Source organism: Schizosaccharomyces cryophilus (genome assembly GCF_000004155.1).
Source record: "Schizosaccharomyces cryophilus OY26 unplaced genomic scaffold supercont4.2, whole genome shotgun sequence".
Classification (NCBI taxonomy): domain Eukaryota; kingdom Fungi; phylum Ascomycota; class Schizosaccharomycetes; order Schizosaccharomycetales; family Schizosaccharomycetaceae; genus Schizosaccharomyces; species Schizosaccharomyces cryophilus.
The window spans coordinates 892,463-913,740 of record NW_013185625.1 but is presented as its reverse complement, the minus strand read 5'-3'; the positions used below and the strand labels follow the sequence as shown (position 1 = coordinate 913,740).

General features: G+C 38.3%; 11 protein-coding genes across 11 annotated transcripts; 2 read left to right on the top strand and 9 right to left on the bottom strand.

Annotated features, from left to right (window-relative positions):
* Positions 1–4: 4 nt before the first annotated feature.
* SPOG_01955 (peptidase) lies at positions 5–1,147 on the bottom strand (the record flags this gene model as incomplete). Its single annotated transcript, XM_013167059.1, has 2 exons — positions 5–43; positions 131–1,147. 2 exons carry the CDS (start codon positions 1,145–1,147, stop codon positions 5–7), a joined length of 1,056 nt encoding a protein of 351 aa, XP_013022513.1.
* A 520-nt stretch (positions 1,148–1,667) lies between these two features.
* Positions 1,668–2,657, bottom strand: SPOG_01954 (uracil DNA N-glycosylase Thp1; the record flags this gene model as incomplete). The annotated part of the gene is made up of 1 exon (XM_013167058.1): positions 1,668–2,657. One exon carries the CDS (start codon positions 2,655–2,657, stop codon positions 1,668–1,670), a length of 990 nt encoding a protein of 329 aa, XP_013022512.1.
* A 472-nt stretch (positions 2,658–3,129) lies between these two features.
* SPOG_01953 (uncharacterized protein) lies at positions 3,130–5,087 on the bottom strand (the record flags this gene model as incomplete). Its single annotated transcript, XM_013167057.1, has 2 exons — positions 3,130–4,448; positions 4,487–5,087. The coding sequence occupies 2 exons, from the start codon at positions 5,085–5,087 to the stop codon at positions 3,130–3,132; spliced, it is 1,920 nt and encodes a 639-aa protein (XP_013022511.1).
* A 388-nt stretch (positions 5,088–5,475) lies between these two features.
* Positions 5,476–7,286, top strand: SPOG_01952 (ribosomal protein subunit Rsm25). Its single transcript, XM_013167056.1, has one exon. It carries the CDS (start codon positions 6,490–6,492, stop codon positions 7,162–7,164), a length of 675 nt encoding a protein of 224 aa, XP_013022510.1. The 5' UTR covers positions 5,476–6,489; the 3' UTR covers positions 7,165–7,286.
* SPOG_01951 (RNA export factor Rae1) lies at positions 7,062–9,064 on the bottom strand. Its single transcript, XM_013167055.1, has 3 exons — positions 8,960–9,064; positions 8,836–8,912; positions 7,062–8,541 (listed from the first exon to the last, which is right to left on the bottom strand). Exons 1-3 carry the CDS (start codon positions 9,029–9,031, stop codon positions 7,635–7,637), a joined length of 1,056 nt encoding a protein of 351 aa, XP_013022509.1. The 5' UTR covers positions 9,032–9,064; the 3' UTR covers positions 7,062–7,634.
* SPOG_01950 (tRNA specific adenosine deaminase) lies at positions 9,059–10,774 on the top strand. The gene is made up of 4 exons (XM_013167054.1): positions 9,059–9,510; positions 9,555–9,569; positions 9,661–9,750; positions 9,800–10,774. Exons 1-4 carry the CDS (start codon positions 9,308–9,310, stop codon positions 10,662–10,664), a joined length of 1,173 nt encoding a protein of 390 aa, XP_013022508.1. The 5' UTR covers positions 9,059–9,307; the 3' UTR covers positions 10,665–10,774.
* Positions 9,687–12,203, bottom strand: SPOG_01949 (negative regulator-MBF). Its single transcript, XM_013167053.1, has one exon. It carries the CDS (start codon positions 12,067–12,069, stop codon positions 10,987–10,989), a length of 1,083 nt encoding a protein of 360 aa, XP_013022507.1. The 5' UTR covers positions 12,070–12,203; the 3' UTR covers positions 9,687–10,986.
* A 1,057-nt stretch (positions 12,204–13,260) lies between these two features.
* SPOG_01948 (uncharacterized protein) lies at positions 13,261–13,450 on the bottom strand (the record flags this gene model as incomplete). The annotated part of the gene is made up of 2 exons (XM_013167052.1): positions 13,261–13,331; positions 13,372–13,450. The coding sequence occupies 2 exons, from the start codon at positions 13,448–13,450 to the stop codon at positions 13,261–13,263; spliced, it is 150 nt and encodes a 49-aa protein (XP_013022506.1).
* An 833-nt stretch (positions 13,451–14,283) lies between these two features.
* SPOG_01947 (serpine1 like protein) lies at positions 14,284–15,953 on the bottom strand. Its single transcript, XM_013167051.1, has 3 exons — positions 15,871–15,953; positions 15,211–15,566; positions 14,284–15,083 (listed from the first exon to the last, which is right to left on the bottom strand). The coding sequence occupies exons 1-3, from the start codon at positions 15,886–15,888 to the stop codon at positions 14,597–14,599; spliced, it is 861 nt and encodes a 286-aa protein (XP_013022505.1). The 5' UTR covers positions 15,889–15,953; the 3' UTR covers positions 14,284–14,596.
* Positions 15,954–16,119: 166 nt separating this feature from the next.
* Positions 16,120–17,839, bottom strand: SPOG_01946 (Cdc48-Ufd1-Npl4 complex component Ufd1). Its single transcript, XM_013167050.1, has 5 exons — positions 17,696–17,839; positions 17,482–17,647; positions 17,342–17,374; positions 17,163–17,284; positions 16,120–17,105 (listed from the first exon to the last, which is right to left on the bottom strand). Exons 1-5 carry the CDS (start codon positions 17,696–17,698, stop codon positions 16,383–16,385), a joined length of 1,047 nt encoding a protein of 348 aa, XP_013022504.1. The 5' UTR covers positions 17,699–17,839; the 3' UTR covers positions 16,120–16,382.
* Positions 17,840–18,403: 564 nt separating this feature from the next.
* Positions 18,404–20,035, bottom strand: SPOG_01945 (RNA-binding protein Cip1; the record flags this gene model as incomplete). Its single annotated transcript, XM_013167049.1, has 2 exons — positions 18,404–18,537; positions 18,637–20,035. The coding sequence occupies 2 exons, from the start codon at positions 20,033–20,035 to the stop codon at positions 18,404–18,406; spliced, it is 1,533 nt and encodes a 510-aa protein (XP_013022503.1).
* Positions 20,036–21,278: the final 1,243 nt, after the last annotated feature.

The following is a 21,278-nucleotide window of genomic DNA, read 5'->3' as shown; positions in this document are numbered from 1 at the left end:
AGCTTCATCCATTGGGTACTATCCTCTCATTTTGCAATCCATGCTATGTAAAAAGAATTATCGAAATCAGCACATAAACCTTTGACAGATCCATAAAAATAAGAAACACTTAATCCATCTTAACAATAACCTTTCCCTTAGCTCGGTGAGAAGCCACTCGTTCGAAGGCAGCAACAGCGTGATCAAAGTTGTAAACGCTGTCAACAACGGTTTTGATTCCATTTTGAAATACAAACTCAGAGAACTCTTTAATAGTTTTTGGTGCCGCCTGCAAAAGGTAATCATGATAAGGATGAGAGCTACCACCCAAGATTCTGGGTCTAAATTTGCGAGATAAAGCACTAGCCAGATATCCCATGGTAATATCGCCAGCGATACCATAGAAAGCACCTCCCTGTTTCATAAATTTGGAAGAAGCGCGGTAAAGACCATTGTCATTGATTAAATCGAAAACATGGTCATAGGGACCCAATTCGGCCAACCTGGCGACAACATCTTCTGACTTGTAATCAACTGCATGTGTAGCACCTAAAGACTTGCACAATTGCAAATTAGTGGTTGAGCTGATGCTGGTCACTTCCGCACCAAGAGCCTTTGCCAGTTGGATAGCATAAGTACCTACACCACCACTAGCGCCGACAATGACTACCTTTTGACCAGGCTCAATCTTCATGTGGTCGACCAAACCCTCCCAAGCAGTGAGACCGGCTATACCATAACCGGCAGCATCATTGAAGCTAATCGACTCGGGAAGAGTGTATAAACATTTGGTATCAGTAAGAATCTGGGTTGTGAGAGTTCCTCCCTGATCCTTGTAGCGGCCCATGGATTGTCTTCCCCAAACACGGTCGCCTACCTTCAAACCCCTAACATCAGGGCCCGTGGCAGCAACCTTTCCAGCAAAATCAAAACCAGGAATGGCAGGAGATTTGTGCATGAACTTGTGCAGTATTTGGTAAGTCTGCATAAGCTTGTAATCAACGGGATTAATGCTCATAGCTACAACATCGACCAGGACATCATCAGGCTTAAAATGCTTGTTTCTTTCACTGGGAAACTCCTTATCAAGTTTAAGAACATCCCGTGGTTGTCCAGTGCTGCTATAAACCCAAGCAGCTTTGGTAGGTGTCTCGTCAATCGAGTTCATATTTCCAATTACTAAAAGCTCAATTGTTGCTAAACAGAAATTTAGCTCTTCTTTCGTTAAATAATTTACTATAGAATTAAATAAAAAGTGTGGTTTTGGCTAAGTCCATCATAGCCATAGCTGCCTTCATATAGAGGTGAACTAATTTATGATATATTAATGACGTCGATATGTAGTATGCGAAAGAGAAAACTCATTAATTGTAAGATAAATAAAAAAAAATAAATAGTAAAAAGAATAGGCAGATAAAATGCAAAAGATCCAAAATTATAGCGTATCATTTTTGGGTTATGCTTCGTAAGATCATCTGCTGGCAGATGAAAGGAAACCTGAAACTGTAGTAAGCTAGCCAGCCTATTTAAAGAAAGCAACTTATTATCTTAATTGAAAGGAGTGGGAATCATGAGTAAGTGATAAGGGAGTTTGACAACTCGTTACAAATCTGTGAGGACAAACAACTTTTCATCTATTCGTAAAATAAGTACATCCAGACAGAAGGGTCCTTTTATACACTCATGTTTCATTGATTGCGGCGATCAAACTCGCGAGCGAGATTAACTTCCTTAGCGAACAGATTCCAAAGCTCTTGCTTCTGGGCATTGGAGTATCCAGCAGCTCGTCCACTGGAGCTAATAGCAACAAACACGCGAGCGCCTCCAAAAGTTTCATTCTGCCAACCGAATCTAAAATCTTTTGGGAGTCGCTTATTTCCTGTGGTAGCTTTGTACATCTCTTCCCATATTCCTTTTCCGGAAATAAACAGGCCTACCTTTGGACGAAACCGATGAACTTTTTCTTCCAATATAAAAGCGCCTTCGCGGAATTCTTCCTTGCTTAAGTCTGCACCACTGGCTGATGGTCGAGCACAAATATTTGTTATCCCTAAACCATGGACTGGAAGATCTTGATCGTTCTCGTATGTAAACTCGGCACCTTCTTCCAAAATACCGCTCTTGTTCAACATTTTCCAAAAGGAATTGCTCGGTGAAGCGTACGCATGACCTCGCAAAGAAGAAGTTAATCCAGGATTTAGACCTACTAGGATAGCATAGGGATTTTCAAGTATATGGTCGGGTACTCCAGGCAGGTTTTCAGGTAAAGAACCTTTTTGGATTCTATTTGTGGTTTTTCTGGTTGTTCGCTTTATAGAAGACCCTTTTTCCAATTCTAGTTCCAAAGCACTTTGTCCACGCTTTCTTTTCACTTGTAGGGTAGAATCGAGCAATTCATTTTTTTCATCATTAGGGAAATCAGCACCTAGACGATCCACGTCCACACTTTCTTCGTGCTTAAACCTTGGGCTTTCTAAAGGATATTGAAATTTTTTTAAAGATTCTGCAAACGTCGATGTCTTTTGATTTTTGCTCAAATTTTTGAAATCAGACAATTCTTTGCCGCTACCTTCCTTAAACTTATATTCTTCGTTTGAGGTCGAGATTTCTTTTTCATCCTTTACTGCATATTCATCTACTTTCATGGAAATTGCTTTTGCTGTGGAAACATTGTTCATAAAAAACCAAAATGTATGATTATAAAGATATTATAATATAATACTTATATAATCTAAACAGCGCTTGGTAATATCAGCGGTTTGACAAAATTTGGTGGTAAATGCTCAATTTTGGTGTCTAAAGACGGTCAGTCATATAATTTTACATCAGGAATCAAACAGTAAGTTAAAGAATTCCAGATCGATTCAAGAAAAGCCGTTTTATTAAGTAGATAGGTGATGGCATAAATGAACAGTTGTACATAACAAAAACGTAAAATAAAAAGTGTTAACAAGGTAAAGAGCGTAGATGAATCCAGCGTAACTTTTAAATAAACCTAGTTTCTAAAAAGCAATTTTCATAAAACACACAGTTTTAAGTGCATGATACTTTTTCAATAGTTATGCATCTAAAAAACAAAGTGCTTCACTAGAGGTTATGTCGGGTGATTTCTTTTTTTCCTGTAATGCTTTTTCCCAAAACAAAAGAGCCCTACCCCTTTAACCTAGACTCCTTCAACTTTGACTGATAAGTGCTGGGTAGCATTGACATAATTTCAACTGTGCGTTCATTAGGATGAACCTTGGAGCGTTGAAATTGGTAGTAAGCACGAACTACTCGATCATAAAGCTTTAATTGTAATAAAGATAAGAGCCACCAATTCCATGTGTGTATAGTAAATCCATTTCTTTTTCGTGAAAGAATACGTATAACTTCAAGCGCATGAGGAAAATCCCCAACAGAAACAAAATAAGAAAGGAGTACACTGTAAAACTCAATTTTCTGCTCTATGTAAGATTTCCTCCTAAGTTTTAGCAAAGAGAACGACTGAAGCGCTAATTCATGACTCGAATATGGCAATTTCAGCACACCATTAAATAAAACATGGTAGGATTTACAGTGAAGTGGCATCGTTTTTTCTGAATATGAAAGAGCGGCTTTTAATATTTTGTAAACTTCCGTTGCATCGTTCAGCACATAACATATGGCTACTGCCAATGCCGTACTAGCCGTAGGAGAAACATCCAAGGATTTCGGACGAATACCAAATACATACTGAGAAGGTTTGCGAGCAGTATTTAATATTTTTTGATTTTTTAATAACGATAAGGTATCACCAGAGTAATAAGTGTGAAAAATTGATAGTACTTCATTAAATTGGCAGACACCAGTAAGTGCTTTCAAAAATTGAGCGACAATGGATTCATTTTGATATTTCTGGGGTATTTCGCCAAAAAACAAAATTGCTTTTTGGAATTCTTTCTCTTTTAGAAAAGAATGCATGCAAAACTTGTATATGTAAGGCAAGTACACTTCATAGCGATTGGCAAATTTGCTTCTCCAAGCATTGACTGTCTCGTGGATTACGAGTGGATCAACAGTTCTAGCAAAGCAGTTGTTAAACGCTGACAAAACGTGGTGATCATAGAGGTACCGACTATGGCCACAAGCATTAAGTAGGTTGTGCATCTTTTTCAAAAGTCCGTGTTTCGAATATAATTGAAGAATATAAATAAAAGAGTGCTTTGGTAATGGACCCACGCCAGCGTTGATCCATAATCTGCTTAATTGATTCGCCCAAAAGATTTCTTTGGTAGAAGCAGCCATATGAGAAAGAAAGTCAAAAACATGTTTCAATTGCAAATCGGAGGGAAAGGAAATAGGCACCATGGTTGTAGAATCTGGCTGTTTTGGAAAAAGAGTTTTCTTTAAAGCATATAAAGCCTCTTTTGGCATTGGTGTGTTTGGATGCTGTAGATGATAGGCTATCAAAGACTCAAAGTATCGTAGTTTCAAAACATCCGATAACACTGTGTGATACCAGAAATTATTCTTAAAGATCGTATACATGAAAGCTGAATGTGTTGATTCCGATGCGGAAAATTTCTCCAGAAAAAAAACAAAACAGTGTGAAGGAATTCATGTAAGTGCCTTTCGCTAGCTATCTTTGCCCAGTGAGCAGTAACATAAGTCAGGGCCAAAGGGCTCAGCTTTTGATAAGCCTGCAAGCTTAGTGCAGAAGACTCAGATATTAAGCTGGCCATATACTGATAAACCCATTGTTGAAATTCTTTCTTTTCGTCTTTAGAGAATTGCCTTAAAGATGGTGTGCTTAATACAAAATTACTTAAGGTTTCCAGTTTTTGTACAAGCTCAGATACATCATGATGATTCTTTTGTCGGAAAAAAGGGTATTTTGATAGAAATCGAGCTAATCCGCTTAACTCAAAGTAAGCAGAAGATCCAGTTTTTGTAGGTTGTCCACTAACGAGCGGTTCAGAAGTTCTTATCATCGAAAAGTTGGGATGCATACCATTATTAAAAAATGGGAAAGGCGCGCTATGCCAATATTTGCTATTTAGGCGGTAACTCCAAGAAACCGATACAGCCTGCGGGGAACGTACATGCCGAAACCATGCAGAGAGTACGGATGTTTGGTAACTTTGCATTTCTTTTTTTTTCAGGAACCCAGTATATCACTATCCCCAGGAATGGGGGTTTTATGAAATGTGTGTTCCTCTAGTAGAAATTTGACTAGTGAAGCTAAAACACGACTAATGAAATTAAGAGAGGGGTATAAATCTAATATTTGGAGAAAATCAATGTCGAGATCCGCCGAAAGCGCTTTGCTTTTTTCTCATGAGTATTAATGACACGAACATTCAAATTCCACCGTAAAAAATTGACAATTTATCTCATTCATGTCATTAACCCAGTATCGTCCCTAAAAAAAGTATATTAAATAAGGGATTAATGACTTTTTCAAAGGACTCTGGTTTCTGGTGTTAGGAAAGGATAGCTCCATCAGAGGCCTGTGCTTTCCTGTACAGGTAACATTGTTTTTTCTTTTGTTTATATTCCTTTTCAACAAAAAAGCAGCAATTAGTAACGTATTTGACTCTTTTATTGATTTAAAAGCTCAATTCTTTTTTAATTCTTTACATAGGTCGATTCAAATTCGTTTTTGAGGTGCAAAATTTCACGATTTGTAAACACTCGAATTCCGTCTGTTCGAATGAGTCTTTAGTTATTTCGCCTGTGAATATATCGTTTCTTGAATTCAGTGTGGCTTCACCGAGTCTTGAGAAGTTGAATTTCCGGTTCCACATGGTATGCTAGTACTTAAAATCATTGCCAGAGATTCCATGTTGAGCTTAACGCTAGCAGTTACGACTTGAGGTTTCAGCTATTGTTCTCTTGTTCTCAAAATCTTTTCATTGTGTCCGACACTGCAGTAAGTCTCTTCAGTTTATGTTGATTTGGTTATGAACTGCTATGGGATTTGCAGTTTCCATTCCACAAAAATGATGCTCAAAAGATGCTTTTTTCTTAGCTCATTGAACCCTTTTTACCATCAAAGAATTCCCGTTTCCTTGCATTACACAGGACAAACGACAACCGTACTTGCTTTAATTCCCTTCGCAGGAAAGTGTCTCGCTTTTGGGAATGAAAGAATCACTTTAAGTCAAATTCAACCTACAAAAAGAAGAAATTCAGGACGTTAAAAAGGCTTCTACTTTTCTTTCCATTGAACCTTTGTTTTATTTCGAAACAAACCTAAGTAACGCCGTTACTTGACTACCCATCGACTTCATTTGTAGGAAACCACTACTGTAATTTTCAAGGAAGACACTCATTTTCTTGATATCTTTTTTACTTATTTTTGTTCCCCTTATATTCATTGGTGTTAGCTGATCGATTTTATATAAATATCTCTAACGAAAATTGATTCCATGTCTTTTACTTAAAAACGGATCCTTGCTGTCGACATTGTGTTTTGTATAACTGGTTTGTTTTCTCTCATATATAAAGTTTAAAGTTCTCTTTATAATCTCCTTTTTTATTCGTAATATGTCAAAGCATCAGGCAAACTCCATTCTCCGCAACTTTGCAGCACAAGTTAAAAAGCCATGGGTAGATTCCCCTTGTTGGTATAGCGCCGTTGCTAAGTATCCTCCGGCTACTCAGTATTTAAACCGAATCACGCCTCTTTACTCGACAAAAGTTCGAAAATCCAAAAACGCCAACAAGGAAATGTACCACCCGCAATCCATCCACTGGCCTGAAGATAGACTTCGTAAGAAGTTTTATCAAGATCATCCATGGGAACTGGCACGACCTCAGATTATTACTGAGAATGATGGCAACGACCATCTCTACTGTGATTGGAGCCAATTAGATCAGCCTAGAAAAGCGCTCACAGGTGAAAATGTTGTTCAACGAACGATGTGGCTAACTCAAAATAAAAAGATGGATGTACAGAGTGCTTATGATCAAGCTAGACACGAATTTTACAACTTGAGAGCCAAGCAAGAGATTCAACAACGGATAGCTCATGATCAATCGCAAGCGTTGGGTGCTGTCTTTACAAAATCTGATCTTGAACTCGGTTACGAACTTGATCAAGCAGTCCTTAATGATTGGTTTGAAAAAGCCTCTCAACGTTCGGAAGTTTTCCGGTCTAAAAATACAGATCCTGTCATTGATGTTTCATCCAACTCAACGGACACAGAGTCTAAACCGTGACAAGTTGTTATTTAAGATTTATTATCCTTGCTAATAACCATTTAATTATGACTCACTAATTGCTATCTATTTTAAACTATATCCTCGTCGTAAAATTAAATCAAGAAGCCTCTTCATAAATTGTATGACTCCAAATGTAGTGAACATGAATAAGTATTTGTAAACCGTCAAGGATGACATTACAAAGCCAAAAATTGTTTAGATAACTGTGCAGCTTTTACATAGACGCATTACTAAGTAAGTATTGTGTCTAGATTACCGCTACTGGACCTGTCCCTTAGAAACCATTAAGAGTACGTATACAAAAAGTCGAAGAGAATTTTTTTTTTGTTTTCTTTTATGGCCTCCAAGTCCAAAAGTCAGAAATGACTTACTGCATCCTTAAGAGGTCAGTCAAGAATAAAAGCCGAGTTTTGAAATCAGAATTTTAATTTACGTGATGTATATATAACTAATAGAAACCGTTAAAATTACCTCCTTTTAGGGCGGGGCTTCATTTCTTCAGGAGGGACAGGATGTAACATTATCTTGTTAGGATGTTGAGGGGTATTGAATGAATGACCCTTGCTCCAGTCATAGCTGACGGCATAAGCAAAGATATCACCAGTACGGTTGAAAGTAGTGCAAGCAATTGGACCACCAACATTAGGATAGCTCTTTAAGCGTTGATGACTGTCTTTATCCCAATAGCTAAAAGTACCATCTGATCCAGCAGTGGAAAATGTTCCGTATTGGGGATGGAAAGCTATAGAGTTAACACTGTAAACATCAGATGTTCCTGTTCCTTGAGTACGATGGCATCGGAAACTAAAGTTATCTTTCTGAAATTTCTCGTCCAAATTTTGAATGGCACATCTTCCTTCGACACTACCAATAGCATAACCATCACCTTTGGCGAAGCATGCAATACTTCGAGTTTGAAATTTTAAGGGACTCATTGCAACTTTAAATATTTTTGTGGGTTCAGAAAGATTTACGACGCATACATTACGCTCAGCGGTACCAATGACAAGCAAAGGATGGACAGAATCCATAGTATAGACACGCTCAGGAAGGCTAACTGTAGCAATAGGAGCTGGTTGACGAAGATCCCAATACTTTAAAGTTTTATCCCAGGAACCTGTGGCCAAAATGGGGGGACTGCCGACGCTCTCGACGAAGCGGACACATCGAATTGCATCGTCATGAGCAGCGACCTGTTGATGCTGGCCAGTTTGGATATCGAAAACCTTTGCTGACTTATCGGTGCTACCAGAAGCCAGCTTTGTTCCATCACGAGACCAATGAACGCTCAAAACGGGACCTTGATGATCATATAAGGCTTTTCCAACAGATTGTCCAGTCGATTGGACTTCATAAATGCGGACTTTATTGTCCCTGCTTAGTGTTAGAATGGATCTTAAGTTCAAAAGATCATGAATATATTTGAAGAAGTAAGTGAGAGCAAACAAAACACCATAACAGCTTTCGTAAACAATTATAAAGAGAAATATCTTCTTTAACAATATATGGCTACAATATAATTCATTAAAAACTCTTTATTTTGACTTCACAACGATACAGTACAGCACATAAGTACGATGATAATTGTCTGTCATCACTGAGTCTCTTCTTCACAGGCAAACAGGATAAATGCAGCACATAATTCATAAATGTAATAATAATACTTACCAGGAAGAAGCAGCCAAATAGTCAGCCTGAGGTGAGAACGCCAAGTCTGATATAGAGTCTTCTGGGGGTTGTGGAACCTTTGTTTATTAGTGATCTTTGAATCTCGTATTGACCTTAAACATACCTCTACATCTGATTTTAGATCTCCTGTTGCAGAGGAAACTGTTGTTGCAGTAGCTTGACCAAAAAGCGACATTTTATGATTTTGGCGGTTGGCAGGGTGTCTTCGTCGATCTGTTTCACCAACATGAGAGAAGTGTTCTAAACCCTGTCAACAGAAAACAAAATCGTCCTTTGAATTTCTTTAAAGTTTACAATTATATATTTCGAAAATTCTCTTTGCAATTCTCTGCATACTCATCTGCTAAGTATCAAGGCATTTTTGACAGCATAGGCTAAATTCTACTAAACTACTAAAGTTAATTCTCATTTTTGGTACACTGTAAACTACATATCTTATTATTTAAACAAAATGAGCTTATTTTGGATTCCTGCAAGCTCAGTAGGAGATGAAATGCCAGACACGGTCGCGCAGTGTGTCTTGGAGGCTTATAATCGTCTTCCTGCACATGGAAAACCTATTATAAGGGCTAATGGAGTTCGTGAATGGACAACATTAGCTGGAGTTGTCCTTGAAGATACGAAAGAAAAAAAATTCACTTGTGTTGACTTATCGTAAGTGGGTCTGGAAATCAGAGCGTTACTGACATTTTTCTTAGAACTGGTGTAAAATGGTATATTTAAACCTTTAAAAGATTTCTGAGTCGGCGTTACCCAGAGATTGTTGAAATATCAGAATCATGCACTAACTACAATTCACATCAGTACACCAATTTCCAAAATTGAACCAAATCAATTTGGAAGTGTCTTACATGATTGCCATGCTGAGGTACTAGCTTTACGATGCTTTAACCGGTACGATTTTTATTTATTTAAGGAAGGTACTAATGTTTTCTCATTTAAGGCTTCTATTAGAACATTGCAGATCTTACAACGATGAACCAAGTAAAGCATGGCTTTTGGAAAAGAGAAATGAGAAAAAGTTCTGTTTGAAACCAAATTTAAAGCTCCATCTATATGTTTCAGAATGCCCATGCGGTGATGCAAGCATGGAGCTATTAGCAAACAGCTTAGAAAATAGTGAACCTTGGAACATGGCTTCACTAGCAGACCAACCCATGCGTGGCCGAACTGACTTTGGCCAGTTGGGTATAGTACGAACGAAACCTGGTCGCGCTGATGCTCCCTTCAGTTGGAGCAAAAGCTGTTCAGACAAGATTTCTTCTAAACAATACCTTTCCATTTTGAATGCGCAAACAAGCTTGCTTATTGAACCAATATACTTATCGTCATTAGTCCTTCCTGAAAGCGCAATTGTTAATACGTCGATGAAAAGAGCATTTGGTCCCTCAGGTCGATGTATGGGACTTTTGAATCAAGTGTCTGGGAATTACACGTTTCAACCGTTTCAGGTATTAGCAACCAAAAAAAAATTTTCATTCTCGAAATTAGTAGATCCAGGTATCCGTATTGCTACCAGCACGAATGTTCTAATATGGATCGGGAATCAGTTGAATACAACTCAAGTTATTCATAATGGTATTCAAGCCGGTAAAAAGGCAAAAGATACCGATCGTTCGCAAACTATAATTTCCAGAAAGGCTATGATGCGCATCTTGCAAGATGTCCAGCATCCTAGTTTAGAGAAAAAAAATTATGAGGAGTGGAAACGAACGAATGCCGATCGGCAGCGAGCAAAAGAAGTAGTTCGGGGTGTTTTGAAGTATTGGACTTGCAACGGAGGGGATAATTTTGACTGGAGTGCATAAGAGTTCATTACAAATAGACTATACAGGAAATAAGTGAAATGTTCAGTATAATTTTTATTCTTTGAAGCTCATGAACAATAGGGTAAATTAAGGATGAACGAGTACAATCGAAAGGTAATAAAGAGCGTGAACAGTATTATAGTAGGTCCAAAAAGATAAATTAAAATAGGGATACCATCGGAAAAGAAACACAATGTGTGAATAGTATATATAGGTTAAGAGGAATAACGAAAAAAAAAAGGTTACTAACACTCTGAAACAAGGGGCCATTTTCTAAAAAATGGCGAATAATGGAAACGGGCGGAATAGAGTTTTTAGATATTTACCTCAACATCCCAAAATCAGATAAGCGTCCTTTTGGGGCATGCGTTTGTATCGGTGTCTTGTTGTAAAGGCTTTGGTTCTTGTAAGAAGTACATGTGGAGGAGTTTTCGGGTGTGTTTGTGATAGAGATTGGTGTAGGAGGGCCTGTGAAAGAATTGCTTGCTGGGGACTTTTTCAGTCCTTTGTAAGCCTTCAAAGGAGTAGAATAACTTTTTGAAAGAGACCGGGGACGAATTCGCTTGGGTGTAGGGTTGTTAAGAAGGGACACGCTTCTTGTCAGTTTTCCATGGCGAGCCCAAAGCGAGTGAGATGAAGATGCTTTCGATAAAGGGTGATGATGTATTTTCAAAGGAGAAGGAGTTTGATTTTCAGCTACTAGATCATCCAAACCAGATGACTGGGGAGTAAAGAGACTGTGCAATTGGGTATGTCTGGTATTAGAGGGGGTGGACTTGGTGGGCGAGTCAACTGTGCAAAAGCTATCTTCACATAGTTGAGGAGAGGGTGAACGGTCAAAAGGGATAGTTTTTTGCTTCCAAACGGAGGTGATACATGGAGTATTCGGTAAATGATGTAGCTTGTTTTTGGCGATAATGGGCAAATCGTGCAGAGGAGAGTAAGGTTGATTGACCTTGACTTTGTACATGGCCAATTGCAGCCGCAATCGAAGGTGTTCGGCACATGCTTTGATATCATGAATATGTTCAGAGCGTTCAGCAAACTTGGTTAAGTGTTCTTCGGTCTCAATATCTTGGTCAGTATTTGCCTCGTGATCAAAGATAGATCTTTTTGTTGAAGAGACAGAGTGCGATTCTTCATTTTCATAATCTTTGGGTACTCCTCGTAGACTCACGGGAGACTTGTGCTCCCCTAATGGAAATATGTCCTTATGCGGCCGAAACACGGCAGAGGGTACTGATCCTGGGGCTGTGTTCTCCTTACCTGGAGCTGTTTGCAAAGGCGTCACCGGAAGATTCGCATGCAATGCATCCTCTTGACCATTAATTTCTACCAATGCGGCTCGGTTTCCCCCATCTGCTTGCTTGCGCGATGGCGTAGAAGGCTTCAAAAATGGGTCCATTCTAGTTCAATCCCGCCTTTCTTGGGCTAAACAAAGAAAACGACAATAAATACGAAGCTCCCGGTTAGAATTGCCGCGTAGAGTATGTACAATGATGCTTACAACAAAATTCGCCCAAGACACAAGGTTGAGAGTGTTCAGTTTATATACGACGAAGCAACGCGTCGCGCTACTTAGCGCGCTGTCTAAAATGTTTGGCGTTTTCGTGTGCGCGAGGCGACTGATCAATGTTACCTAGACACGAGGAACAAATATGATTTCATAGCGCGCGCGTTTTTGACGCGTAAACAAAACACCAAGGAAATAATAATAATAAATCTCAAGTAAAAGGAATGTTGTATGCAAAATTGACCAATCTCAACGGAGAAAAGAAGTTTGAAATTCGTATGTAGTTGCTCTATTTGAGGATGCGAAAATTGGACGCTAAATTGGTATTTCAATTTCATGTAATCGTGAAAGCATTAAATTATTAGGATTTTGTTCGCATTCACAAAGTAAAGGCGACTAAAGCAGAGATGTGATCTTGGGGAAATGTACGATATGTCCTACGGACGGAAATGTAGGGATTCTTGGAGCTTTAGTGAATGGAAAAATATCGCTTCTTTTATTCCCTTTTTATTGATTCAAACGAATATTAAAAGTTGAACGAGACAGCAATCCTATAATTTCTGACGACTCAAAGTATTTCTTTACATCTAGCAAATACTTAAGTTTAAGAAGACATCCTATGCAGGATGGAAATCCAAACATGATTAGAAAGCTGTATGAAACATTCAAACGCTTTTCTCCACATTCCTTTCACTCCTCCTCATTTATTATGAAACTGGAAAGAGTAAGAGTCGATTTGTCAGACTACAATTGTCGGAAAGTTCCTTGATCTCATTGAACTGTCAATTAAATATCAGTTGGTTTTTATCTTAAAGGGTTTTCTTTTCTGGGTTGGCTTATTAGAAAATAACAACTTTTCGAGATGGAAGGGAGCATTATTAAAGACGAAGCTTCGATTTTAACGATTTCTCTACTTGTTACGAATTGATTAAATTCATCACAGAAAATCCCAGTTACCATCTTTGCACCGTCTAAGTTTTTCAGTTATAAACTCCGGAGCTCATGAATTCTCGTATTGAAATTTAGCACAACCCAGTTTGCTTTTATCTGTATGGATTCACTATATATCATCATGCTTACTTGTCATCGCATTACAAGGAATACTTCAAGGTCTAAAGGAACGCTTGCTAAAATCTCCATAGATGATTTAGATTCTTTTTCGAATTAGAATATGGAATTTATTTTGTAGCGTACCGTGTAATCCCTCAAACACTGTACCGGAACTATGTAATTTTTGCTTGTCGATTATTTTACCAACTGTGTTCGACTGCATTTCAGAGTACGAAAATCTATCTCAATGAGTATTGGAACAATATATTATTTATTTATTTTATTCGTTATGAAGCCTGGACTAAATAAAGTATAGGAATCTTCTGAATTCATCGTGTATGACTATTATGATATTAAGAGCAATGTTTCACGTAAGGACCATAAAATTCCCACAGTATGCTTTATTTCTTTTCTCTTTTGAGTGGACTGTTACAAAGAATGATAGTACTTTTGATCTATTCTACAAATTTTTCTTTCGTTCATTGACAGGTATTTTATTTAATTTTTGTTTACAAGTAAATTTCATTAACGAGATGTTTATGTCATCAATACATTAATAAATAAAAAGAGAAACGAAAAACAAAAGCAAGTAAATGCTAACAAAGGTGAAGAAATGAAATAAGAAAAAGAAATGAAACAAGAATGAAATCCAGCTAATCTGTTCATCAATGGCCACGTCTTTTGTAGACATTGAAGCAATTTTTCCATAATTATGATATAGGGCTATGCATCCAGCCATTTCATTACAAGAGATTGACGTTACCAAAAAGGCTTTACACAAATGGTAATTCATTCAACAGGATACTGTTGATACACCACTGGCTTTACTCTGTCAGATCTTCCACCTTTATAATAGCAACAGCAGCATGTCCTACATGATACTTTACATACTTATTTACTTCTTCTCATTCTGATCCCGGTACAGTATCCTATTCATATAATATTTTCTATTTTCGGTTTATACCATTCGTTAAATCAATACCCATTTTCATCCCACTCTAAAACTACTCAATATTACCAACAGACACTTACAGGATAAAAAAGAAAAAAATATAGTAGGATGTGGAAAAAAACTTTTTTGACACTAATACTTCAACTATTTTAAACATAGTCAAGACCTTGCCAATTCATTCAGCAGAAAAGACACACGACAAAGTTCTCGTGCATATTTTAACATCAACATGAAGGTACAAAACGAAAACCATTGCCGGTTCTACAAAACCAGTAAAAATGTACTCAAATGAAAAGACAAAAAAAGGGCTGCAAAATACATCAACCTTTTCTATATGCGCTTGACAACAAAAATCATCCAAGACCAATAAAACGCTCCATGTCGCAACGGTTCTGCTCTCACGCCGGCTTAGTTTATTTAAGCAAGAGCAGGGAAGTCAGCTTCAGAAAGGGTAGGAGGAGCTTGAGCTTGAGCGGAAGTTTGGTTTCTGGGGGCATTGTTGCCACGGCGAGGACCACCACGACCACCACGGGCAGCACCACCACCACGGGAAGGGCGAGTGGTGAAAGTTTGCTCAATGTCAAGAACAACCTTCTTGGGTTTGGATTCCTTGGCGGTATTCTTCTTAGAAGCACCACCCTTCTTGACAGAAGCAAAGATGTCCTCAGGTTCACCCTTTAGGATGGGCTTAGCATTGTCAATGGTTTCAACCTTACGGCCAACGGGCTTAGCAGTAGACTTGCGGCTAGCAAGGAACTCATCAAGAGTCTTGACAGAATCCTCTTCATTGGGGACGGGGGTGTTAGCACCAGAGGGAGTGTTGCCTTCATCTTCAGCAACATCAGCAGTTTGTTCGGATTGAATGGCATCACCCCAACCACGGTTAACTTGCTTAGTGGTGTCACTAAAAAAAATGTTAGTTATTGCTCGAGATACTATATCTAATGAAAGAGTGTCATATCGTTATCCATGTTGGATTTCTATTATGTAGCCAAGTACAAACTTTAACAGCTCTTTCATATTTCACATACACAACACCAGTTTGGCTGCGGCGGTCGTTCTCACGGCCACGACGAGGACGACGGGTAGTAGGAGCAGAAGAGGAATCTACAGGGTGGGACAAGTTGTTGGAACGAGCATCCTTACCTTCACGGATGAAAGCTTCATTGCCTTGAGGTTGACGGCGAGGTCTGCGAGGCTGATCGGCCTTCTTAGCGACAGTGCGTTCACGGGGAGTAGGTTGGTTAGAATCACGTTTCTTGGAGGAAGTAGTTGGAGCAACCAACTCACGGGGCATAGGAGAAGAAGATTCCTTCTTCTCACGGTGGCTGGGTTTCTTGTCAGCGTTTGCTGCGGGAGTCTCCTCTCCGAGGAGGTCAAAGAGGTTCTAAAAGAGTGGTTAACACATTACTGCCCAAATATATATATTTTTTAATGAATTCTCGGCAAATGGTTCATTTCATCGTATTCATTCGCTAGCAGACGACACCAATTTAGCGTTGTTCCCTAATATTCCCGTCTAGGAATTGCTTGGTTTTTTAAACTATTCGTCTAAACAATCTCTCAGTTCATTTCCGCATAAACCCAAAAAATGTTCTACTTTTCGTTTATCCCAAGAAATCAACTCCTTTTAACGACAAAACTATCCTTGAAATTCCTCATTTTCAACCATTGCCAATATTTCTTCATACCTTGGATGCAACAGACATTTGGAAGCTGTAGAGTTCATTCGTGTGTTGCGTTACACAACTAATTCATCCAAAAAGCAGTCACTGTTACATAGGGTAGGTCATATTAGAGTAAGTTAAGGACATGGCTTATAATGTCGCTAAAACAGGAATAAAGAAGAAAAAAGGGCCCACAGGTGCATGGTCGGACGTAGTAGTTTTCGTTTCAGCTTGGTCAGCCCTGAAAGTAAACAACGTAATTTATCCTTAGTCTAGTAGAGCAGATAATACGAACTATATACGATATTTTTAAAGTGTAGAATAAATTCAGACAGGTACTGTAAATCCACTGTAACCTTTTGTAAAAGTATGCTTCTATTGTTAATGCAACTATTCCCTAACATACAATGCCTAAGCGCGACATAGAGCTTGCTCAACAAGCTCTATGACATCAAAAGAAAATAGAGAAAGGTTCGAGATCATAAAATTTTCGTGAAAAAGTATCAATTACAATCATTGAGTCAAACACGGAGTCATTAAGCGTCAACGTTGATGGGATCATCCTTTAAACCAGAACTAGATTTCTTTCCTCGACCTTTTTCAGCATTGCGGGACGAACGAAGAGAAGTTCCAGCACCTTGAAAGGTGTGAGATTGTTTTTTGGTAGCGGCTTCTTCACTTCCAGTAGGCGGCTTGTAGGGATACCCAAAAAAGTAAGCACCAATCGGCAAGTTCAAAGGCGCCGGGCACTCTTGCTGTTCCAAGTTGTCAAACTTGTCAGTTTCAGCTGTTTCTTCTTCCTCTATCTGTTTTCCATTTAATTTAGAACCGGTACCTCTCATCGTTGAAGCTTGGCCTTGTTTCACAAGATCGTTATACTTGATTCTATGAATCATCGTTCCTTTAATCGAGGCGACGCGTTCTTTCTCCTTTTCTTGTAAATGCTCTTCATACCCAACAGGCGTCTCAAAGTCAACGACTAAATCTGTTTCAATCACTGACACGGCACCGCGAGAGTCATCCGGCTGGACATCAATAACTTTGATCCTAAAAACTTCGCCATTATATAAAATTTCAAAGATATCATTCCTCGTAAGCGTGCTAAAGTTCCGCAGTGCGCTTTCCAAAACTGCTCGATGATCGCTAATATCCAAAAAGTTGACACTTTGAGGTTGCAACTTTACAAAGCTTCCTTGAGAAATGTCAGTATTGATAACATGTACAATGTCTCCTGGTTCCAAATCCAGTGTATTCATCATCTACAAACCGGCTGTTAGCATAAACAGTCTCTTTCTTGTCATTTTTAGCTAGCTTACCCAATAAGGAAAATAAACTCTTCCTTCTTCAGCAATGAACTCTAACACACCGCCATGGGTCTTTTTCTGGGCAGCTGCGTTCTCAAATTCAAACAACATTGGGTAGCTGACATTCAACCGAGCTAGACAACTGTTAGAGTGAAAAAAATTCCACTAGAGATTCTATGTGTAATACGTACAAAGTTTTTCTAAAGCAGAGGGAGGAAGAATCACTAGACAGTTAGTCATTATCACTTCAGTACTACTGGACGCATTGCAAAGGACAAAAACTCCTTATACTTTCCGTATATTGCTCATCTTTCTAACACTCATCACTTACCTTTTCCTCCATAATTTACACTTATTCCTTTTTCTCCAGGCATCATAGCAGCAGGATAGCATCGATAATGAGCATCAAACTTTTGGTTAGGGTCTTCAAATGCTGAGCGCAAATGAGACATCATAGAAAAGCCATTATAATCTTCTGAAAAGAAACCTCCGCCAAACTGATCCCAATAGTTAAAACCTTCACTTTTCGCGCATATTGTACATACCATCCTGGCAAACGATTACTTCTTTCTCAATAGAAAAAGCAAGAAACCAATTTCACCTTCTTTTAATAGAAATAAAACTGATTTTTTCGTCAATATTTGGAGAAAAGCTAACAGAATACAGTTTCCTTTAGAAATGGATCTTTCCAAGAAATGATATTACATTGTACACATATCTGGGTCCAAAATAAAGAGGTCGAACGAAGGAACAGAAATTTAGTAAACTCGTTACTGAGATTTAATGAACTATGAACGCATGAAAAAAAAAAGTACAAATGTATCATTACAGTCTATACGAAACGGGTGAGAGTTTTTACTTCGTAAATGGAATATACATATGCTGCTAAATTTAATCAAAAATAAATTATTATAGAAATCTCAAAAGCTTCATAGTTAATGAATCTATAGTAGGAAACACTTCGTAACATCGTAATTTATTCGTTCATAATAACAAGAAAACCAAATTACACTGAATGTAATAAAAGGAGAAAGTTAGCAAGGGAAGACCCAAAGACATTGTTAGAATTACTGGAAGTCAAAAATTTTAGACCATCGGTAGATAAACAAGCACAATACAGCATGCCTGTCAAGAGGACAAAATCGAGAAGAAATTGCATACGAGATAAAAAGACAGATAGATCATAAGGAATCGTGCCTTCTTCACAAAGAAGTTATACTTCAAAAACATTGAAAGTAAATCATTCAAGTAAATCAGTAAAAAAATGACTCCAACCAAACCAAAATCGTAAAATTATCAAAAGCATAAGTCCAAGCATCGAACGTTGATAAGGAGTAGAGTAATCGTGACAAGACTTTTCTAGTAATATCGCAGAAAAGAGACGGATCTTATGAAATATAAATCACTTAAATATTAGAAAAGCCATAAGGGGACTTTAGGACTGGATGAGAATCGTTTCGCAAATGTAAAGGAGAATTTAACGTACTCGTCTGTCGTAAAGGAGAATCATTACCATAAATCTTGTCATCAACGGAGCGAATAGGGTTCACTAGTGAGGCAAAGCTGGGTGGAGGAGTGATAGGGGCACTTCTTATTCCGTTCAGTGCGTGTTCTTGCAAAAATCGCGATGCCATAGGAGCATGTAACGCACGGCGGAAGCCAGGAGAAGAAGGTTGAGAATGACTTACGTTGGAAGGCTTTTTCGCTGGGTGTGTGACAGTGAGCTTGATGATTTCCATATTAGGTTGTACGTAGTAATCCAAGTCAAAATGTAAAGCAAAAGCTCGCACAGCATTTGAGATACTATGGTCCTTTGAAGGAGCTTCAAAAACAAGCTCGTTTCCAGGAAGACAGTGATTAGCGAAAAGTAAAAGTCTACTATATATTTCTAAGGTTGTAGTATTGTTTAAATCCAAACCCTGATCCTTAAAGCTAACTTCAAAGGTTTTGTATTGGTGCTTTCTACGCCGTTCCTCTGCTTGACGTTTCTTAGCTTTTTCGGCCTTTTCACGTTCGGCAGCAGGTAGTTGGCGTTTCCATTCAACACGCAAACGGCGGCTGTTAATTTCGTAGCCATTCAACGTTTGGACAACTATTTGAGCTTCTTCAGGAAGGTAAAAATTCGCGAAAGCTAGGCCACGGAAGATACCATTGTCATAATGATAGTTGAAAGCATAGGGACGTGGAATACCTAATTGCTTGAAAGCTTCAAGCAAAGCATCCTTTTCCAATGAAAAGGGAATATTTTTTACAACAATAGCAGTCGGAATGGTATCCTCACCGGGTTCAACAGAAGTAGGGGTGGGTGTCCGGGTCGAAGAAGTCATTGGAGTACGCTGACTCGAAAAAGAAGGATTATTTCTGACAGAAAAGGCCTCGACATCTTCAGAGCGACTAGCATCGGAAGATAAAGGTTCCTGATTTGGCGGGTTAGTGTTCGTGGTAGCACTTTGAACAGCCTGAGCAAAAGGGTCCCCCATGAATGCAGCGTTTCTTGAAATAAGAGATGGAGTTGAAACGGACGGGTTTGATTCCGAAGCAAGACTTGGAAAATTGCCTTTGTTAGGGACATCCGAACCACCTAGGACATTACCAAAAGCAAGGTTGCCGAACGGGTCCGAAGTTGAAGGAGCTGGAGAAGCAGCGCGGCTACTAGAGAGAGAAAGACCTCCTGACCATTTTGGATACATCGACGTGTTTGTCCCATTAGCGGAAGTTACTCTACGAAGCGCTTGAGGAGATCCGATCGGTTGTAATTTCGGGGAATTCAGTGGTGATTGAAGTCTAGAAAGTGCTTCATGATTTGGTTTTTTTGGAGCAGGACTAGCGGTTAACGGATGCGAATCATTCGTCCTGACTTTCCAAGAAAATGACTCATTTGACATTTTTACAAAGCTCTTTGTTTCAGCAAAGTAGATAAAACCTCTCGAGTCCTCGAAAAGTTTTGGAAAAAAATTCCGCAAATTACTAAGCAGTAGTTTAACGGAAGACTCAGTTCAATGGGACAGAGAAATTATGCTGTTTTCAGGTAAGCGTAGTTGAATCACACTTGCTAGAATACCAGAAATAAGAACATGTGGTCAAGGTCGTTAAAGTAATTTAAAAATGTACGTCAGAGGACCGTAGTCGGTTTTGTGCACTTTCTAATCCTTCCGATAATAGCTACCTTATTATATTATTATCTTACAACGAGGAATATTATTAACCTTACAACGCGGACTCTACGTTGTAACATCTGAACAAGACAAGACAGATGAAAATGTTGAGTTTCAGACTTTAGTTGTTATTGAATACTATTAAAGAAATTTTAAAGCTTTTCATATTTGTCAAATTTCCAGAAACGATTTTTACTATGTAATGTCGGAGAGTCACCCTCTTGGATAATTCTTCTTCCTATATTAGAGGTAACCAATTTCAGAAACAAGTTTAACGTACATCAAAAGTCAATCCGCTCCTCTTTTTAACCTCTCCTTCTATCGAATAAATACATTTCTGGAAGGATACAAATATCATATTATCTGTATATGTATCGAGTTACAATCCACAGGGACTTTTTTAAAACGATTTCTTTAAACGATAAATTCTGACTAAACACTAAATGTTCTGAAGATAGATTCTATTCGTGACAAAGAATTTCGTCGTGTTTCAGTTCTTACTTCTGCTGTTCTTTTAGAATTGTTAAATTGAGGAAAAGTCGCTTTTCGTGAGTATTTCTGTGAGACTACTCAAACTAGGTGAAAGTAATTACCAAACGAGCAACTTGGATAAACGAAAATTATTCCTTTTCTGATATGAAGAAAAGTTAGACAGACAACAAACTAAGCTCAAATCATCCCACTTTTATAATAATACGAAGACATTGTCATCACTGATTTCTTCTATTATACAAGGTCTTTTAAATCGTCAGATCATTCAGATATACCCGGTTTCGTGGGTTGTAGTTCCATTGTTTATCAATACTTGCATAACAGGATAAAAACAGTTTTTCCTTTCACGGCACAAATTAACTGTGGATTATTTCTGTTGAAAAGATACAGAAAACGTTGGACGAAGAACAATTCATTTCCTTTTTATTTATTTTTATTTTAATTCTTTGAAAGAGTAGGCTTTAATTTGCTAAGATTTAAT